Here is a 6,255-nt window from a genome sequence, read left to right on the forward strand (position 1 = left end):
GAAGGAAGTGCGCCGCTTTCCCGTCCACATTGGGTGGTTATAATAATTATGTTACATATTATTATAGAAACATATTTAATTGCTTGTTCTTAGAAAATGTGCAAAGCTTTGTTAAATGAGTATTCTTACAACATTTACTTTTGAGAGTCTTGAGGTGCTCTAATAGGCGTACGATATCTCTGTCCAAGCATACCCGCTATTACTCCAACATGCTACTTTCTACTTTTGTTGACACTTCATAACCAAGAATTTTGTACGATCTTATATAAGCTTTCAGCTTTTTCTCCTTCGACTCTCAATAAAAAAGTATCACAATTTTCAAAGGAGGGATTGTTCAAATTCTTATGAAACATATATCAATTACACTATTTTACTTTTGTCCTCAATTTATATTGCAAAACTCATTAAGAGACTATAATCTTGTGGAAAATGGGAGCTTTGGAATAGCAAAGGAAGAAATTTGTGGAGTCTTATAGTGTTAGTCTCCTTCCATCCCTTCTTATTTTTATTTTAAAAAAAAATCTTAGGCAACCCACTCTCACACTCATTTGCTATCGAGGGGGCACCCCGCTGTGGCTCTACAAGAAGGAATCAATGGCGGGCGGGCGGCCAAAAAGGCAAGCAGCCCTACCACCAGTGGGCTAACAAGGCTTGGGCAACTCACCCTAGTTGAGTCATAATAGGAATTTAAGGAATCAATTTTAGAATTACGTGTGATTCGTGAATCTATACGATCCTATGGTTATGTGAGTAGGTGGGAGAGGCCCTTTTGTAGCTACTCCATTGAATGAGAAATCGTTGAAAGGAGATGTCATTGAGAGAGACAAGCTCGCTGGCTTGAGCCTTGGACTGTGAAATGGAATTCAGAGCTTCACCCTTCAAATTTGCGGGTTGTTGATGCATCAATCTCGTCCGACGACGACAAATTAATATTGTCTCCGCAATTCAATTCGGTGAGCTGTTGCGTTGTTCTTCAGTTCGGTGCGTTGTTGCCTTCTGTACTAGCCTGCCTCCATAGGTTGAGACTTCGTCTTCCGTCGGTTTCGGCGTCCATCTGCTCCATTTTCCGTCGGTGTAGACGTCCATCTGCTCCATTTAAAGACCCTTAACTAACTCCGAGTCAGTTGACCTTACGGAAGTCCGTTTTCTCATCCGTCAGTAGTGTACAATCCCGTTATCTACGTTCCTCACGACACGCGTCTTCTTGACACCGTCTCTCGAATCTTTCATGGCACGTTTTCTCTACTCAGGTGATCCGATTCGTTGCCCTTTTCGTTCCTCTGATATTTATGTAAGAAGGCGGTTCACAATCTCGTCCGGCGAGCACCGAGCAGCTCGTTCAGGTTCTGCGATCGTTCGCCTGTTCCCAATTTCCCATTCCCACAGAGACGCATTCGGGACAAGCTCCAAGTTTAATTTGTCTACGAGTTAAGGGAGATGACTTCTCTATGCGAGGACGGTTTGCGCCTCAGAAATGCACCTGCTGTTCCAAACGGAAAAGCGGTGGATTTTTCTGTCGAAAAAATCCGCAAAACAGAGGAGATGGACGAAAACAAAGTGCACCCTTTGCTTAGAGGAGGGCAACTTCCGAGTCCTCATGGTTTCTCTCAAAGTCAAATGGAGGTTCTCACTGTTCTTTGTGATACTATCTTTCCGTCGCTACCTGCGGACTCTGCAGAAAACGGGCGGTCTTCCTCGCCAAAGGCGGATGTATCAACTGCGGCCTCTCCAACTGATGCTTACTACAACATGTCAGCGTCCGAGTGGGAAATCCCAATTTATGTAAGTACATGTAAATCCGATCCGCAAAAGCTCTATGGGCCTGGCAGAAATGAGTCTGCCTAAGAGAAGCTGTATTCAATCTCCTTAAGAGATAATTTGGAATCATACTTTGATGTCTTGCAGGTAGCTGGATTCATGACTACGATGCTAAAGCGCTCACAAGTCCATCTGGTCAACGTTGTCCTCTTTCTGCTTTCCACTAGATTAGGGACGCTCCTTCTGTGCGGTACTAGCAGCCTCGTGAAGGGCTTCCCATTCATACAGGCCTTTCCAAACCTCCCTTTGGCCCAAAGGGAAAGAATCTTGCGAGGATGGTCTCGAAGTCGTTTCAGATGGTTCCAAGCGCTTTTCAAACTGATCAAAAGCTCTGTGGGATGGAATTGCTTCGCCAGGGTAAGTTTATTTGGCAACGTGCATGGTCTCTAATGATTGTCTTTCACCTTCCTATCTCGCTCTCGTCCAAATATTTGTAGCTAATATCGTCCAGTTCGTGATTTGTGAGGCTTACGAATCTGTGGACTGTAGAGTAATGCCAGCTGCTGTAATTTACTACAGGCGGACAGCCGAGGATACAATCCTACGTGGAAGGCAATAGGATATCACTTGCCCAGCTCAGAAAGTCGAGGGCAATCTTCAGACCCGGGAACCCGCAGGCGGCCTCTGGACGGCAAAGTCATCGACGTGAGAGAGGCCGGGTTATGCGATCGTCTTCGGGAAGCCGGATTTTACGTGGGGGAAGGTGATTCCAATCTGCAGCCGAGAACCAAAAAGAGGCAGCTAGAGGGAAGGGACGTAACAGTGAAGTGCGACGTGGTGGTGGTAGGATCGGGGGCGGGAGGGGGGGTGGTGGCGAGCGTGCTGGCGAGGGAGGGGCTAGAGGTGGTGGTGATGGAGAAGGGGGGCTATTTTGCGAGGGAGGATTACTCAGGGCTGGAGGGGGAGAGCGGGGGGGCGATGCTGGAGGGGCCAACGTATGTGGTGACGGAGGATGCGAGGGTGGTGGTGAGGGCGGGGGCGACGGTGGGGGGGGGGACGGCGGTGAATTGGGCGGCGTCGTTGAGGACGCCAAAGCATGTGAGGAGGGAATGGGAGGAAGAGGAAGGGTTGAAGCTATTTGGAAGCGAGAGATACGAGGTGGCGATGGAGGTGGTGTGCGAGAGGATGAAGGTGACGGAAGGGGTGGACGTAGAGTCCTTGCAGAATAGCGTCTTGCGGCGAGGCTGCCAAGCTCTTGGATACCATGTTGGCGACGTACCTTGCAACGCCCCGCCCGATCACTTCTGTGGTTGGTGTGAATTCGGTTGTTCTTCCGGTAAGAAACAGTCCGTCAACGAAACTTGGCTCCTCGATGCCGTATCTTTGGGCAAAACGGTCGTGCTGGCTGGCTGCCCCGCGACGGAGATCCTCCACCGCCCCATCTCCGCCGGCGCTCCGCCCTCTAGGCGGCGGAAGGCCGCCGGTGCTCTGGCGGAAATCGGCCTCCACGGCATTGCCCGCCTGTTTGTCGTCGCCCGCGCCGCTGTCTCCGCCGCCGGAGCCCTGCATTCTCCGTCCCTCCTCCGCCGCTCCGGCCTCCGTAACCCCCACATCGGCCGCCACCTCCACCTCCACCCTTCCATCCTTGCATGGGGTTACTTCCCTCCCACATCCGCATCCGCTGCTGCCAATAGTCATCCCTTGCCCAACACTTGGACCACCACCAACTCTCACCCGGCCCGTTCCAAATCGACGACTCGGATTCCTCCACGCCCATTGAGATCCACGGCTGAGGAGGGAGATATGTCGGGCCTTGATGAATCTACATCGATGGCTCAGAATCGTCCGATCGTCGACGATGCATTGACAGTTGATGATTACTCGGTTGGTGCAAGATCGATGGCTGCGAACAATCCAGTGCCAATCCGTATGACGAGATCGACGGCTCGAATTCATCCACGTCCCTCCAGATCAACGGCTCAAGATGCTCAGATGTCGGACCCGGATGAATCTACATCGATGGTTGAGGACAGCAGTGTGAAATCGAGAGTTGAGAGTGATGCGATGGCAAAAATCAAGGCGCCACTTGAACAGGAGAATATTTTGGACTTGAGAACATCCTTTGAGGGGCCCATTATCTCCACCTACAGCCTTGAATGCGCCAATTGGCATTCCACCGGCTACGGTTGCTTGCTAGAATGCCCGTCTGCCCACCCGGGCGGCTTCTCTGTGATGGCTCCTTGGACCTCCGGTACTGCCTTCAAAAGCACCATGCAACGCTTCTCTCGCACTTGCCTCATCTTCGCCCTCACACGTGATCGCTCCTCGGGTCACGTGTCTACCCCCTCCACCTCAGCTTGCCCACAAATCCACTACCGCCTTTGCACTGCTGACAGAGATGTGATGTTGGATGCCATTCAACATGCTGTTCGCATCCTTGCCGCCTCCCCTGGTATCTCCCACGTCGGCACCCTCAGCCTCGATGGCGACTCCTATGCCACATCATCCCCTCCCGCAGGACTAGAAGCCTACTTGGCTCGTATTCGCGCACGTGGCCTTCGTGGCCTCAACTTCAGCGTCCAGTCGGCACACCAAATGGGCTCTTGTCGCATGGGTGTGGATCCTACTAGCTCTGTTGTGGACCAAAATTGTGAGACTTGGGAGGTGGAAGGACTATTCTTGGGTGACACCAGCGTCTTTCCCACAGCGCTTGGGGTGAATCCCATGATCACAGTCCAGTCTCTCGCCTACTGCACTGCTCACAACATACTCGACTACTTAAGCAGAGCATCTCAAGAATGAAGCTAGCTACAAAACTATGAAATCGCAAACTATGTACATACTTACGGTTGGGATTATATTTCTAGATCGTTGAATATTAATAACTCTTAATCTAAACGCGTAATGCAATGAGATGAAATGGTTAGCTCTCAAAATGGTTGTTTATGGATTGTTTTATGAAAAGTTATTTGTCATTGTGATAAAAATTCCCTTCTCTATTTGACATGCTCTCCACTTAACGCAACAGGATGGGGAAAGAGCCCTCTGTATGTGATCTACTCCTACATGTGAGATAGCAAGTGCTACTTCTGAGGGTGAACAAAGGTACAGAGGCAATTGGTCTAGATAGGATTGAAGGTCGAACAAGGTTGAACACCCTGCTTGTGAGGGTTGAACGAAGGCCCAAAAGCGATTGGTCTAGATAAGATTGAAGGTCGAACAAGGTGAAAGCTCCATAGGAAGGCAACTCGTATGCCGACAAATTGTGCTCCTTTGCAACAAGGTTTTCTAAGGTAATTGATAGCAAAGTTGCTTCAAGTGTACATAAAATGAAGGGCACAAATGATGGCAAAAAACAGTGAGAATCATTCGAGTGTTTTTTGTAAATAAATAAAGAAAATGACCGACTTTGATACAAAAAATGACCAACTCATATAGGCTGGGTTCACACCATTCGCCTTTCTAGGGATGAGAATTGGAGGATGGTTGAAGGGTATCGTGATTCACATCACCACCGGGTCATGTTTTATAAAGGAGGTTGCTAGCTTATGTCACCACCGGGTCATGTTTTATAAAGGAGGTTGCTAGCATATGTGTTTATGGTTAGAGCCTTAGTTCCTTCTCTTTTTAGTTGGCCTTCTTCTTTCTCTGAGGTATGCTAGAGTGTTGTATAGGTGAGTATAAGTAGATATATATATATATATATAGTTATATATATATATATTTATGTGGTTAGGTTTGGATATATTTTTATGCACTTATATATATTTATTAGTTTTGATTTATTGATTTAAATCGCTTTTCTTTTTTTTTTGGTTCCCCCTTATGGTGTATAATTGTATTCTACTATATAGGCTTTTATAGTACTCTATATATATTTTTAATTGTTACTTATCTAAAGCTCTGTGTGTGTGTGTGTGTGTGTGTGTGTGTGTGTGTGTGTGTGTGTGTGTGTGCGTGTGCGTGCATGCGTGTGTGTGTGGGGGGGGGGATTTCTTCATTTGATGGTAGATTTCTGCTCATTGACATTTAAGTACGGGAAAGCATTTTTGATAAACCAAAAGAGATTGTTTATAACACTTAAGCCATGATAAAACATGAGCATTAAACATATTTCACATTCGTACACCTACTAAACATGAGATATGTTGTTGTATTGGAAAATACACTATATCTAGTGACAACAAGTACACTTATTAACAACCTCTACATCAAAGTAAAACAACAAAATGGCATTGGACAAGGTATACTCAATGGTGCAAAGAATGGGGCATACCTAGTAATATTCCATTCTAAAGTTAAAATACATGACAAGACAAGAAACAAACAGATGTATAATAGAGAAAACATCGTTAAGAGTAAATTTTGTTATACTTATTATGACATGGATAACAACTAGGGAGATGCATTTTAAACCTTTCTTCCCATCATAATTTATATTATTCTAACAAAATGTTATAGTGGATGGTGGCAGGTTAGTATCTCTCCTTCAACTAT

General features: G+C 46.9%; 1 protein-coding gene across 2 annotated transcripts; it reads left to right on the top strand.

Moving 5' to 3' along the window:
* Positions 1–1,115: 1,115 nt before the first annotated feature.
* On the top strand, positions 1,116–4,601 carry LOC147880308 (long-chain-alcohol oxidase FAO4A-like). 2 transcript variants are annotated; one of them, XM_087370327.1, is made up of 4 exons: positions 1,540–1,641; positions 1,722–1,782; positions 1,906–2,175; positions 2,338–4,601. In XM_087370327.1, the coding sequence occupies exons 1-4, from the start codon at positions 1,598–1,600 to the stop codon at positions 4,558–4,560; spliced, it is 2,598 nt and encodes an 865-aa protein (XP_087226453.1). In that variant the 5' UTR covers positions 1,540–1,597; the 3' UTR covers positions 4,561–4,601. The 2 variants fall into 2 exon arrangements, with proteins under 2 accessions (XP_087226454.1, XP_087226453.1); XM_087370328.1 differs by having other exon boundaries at positions 1,116–1,782.
* The last annotated feature ends 1,654 nt before the right edge of the window (positions 4,602–6,255 follow it).

Source organism: Dipteris shenzhenensis, chromosome 32, assembly GCF_047967505.1.
Source record: "Dipteris shenzhenensis isolate YYH24624 ecotype China chromosome 32, Dip_SZ_1.0, whole genome shotgun sequence".
In the NCBI taxonomy this organism is placed as follows: domain Eukaryota; kingdom Viridiplantae; phylum Streptophyta; class Polypodiopsida; order Gleicheniales; family Dipteridaceae; genus Dipteris; species Dipteris shenzhenensis.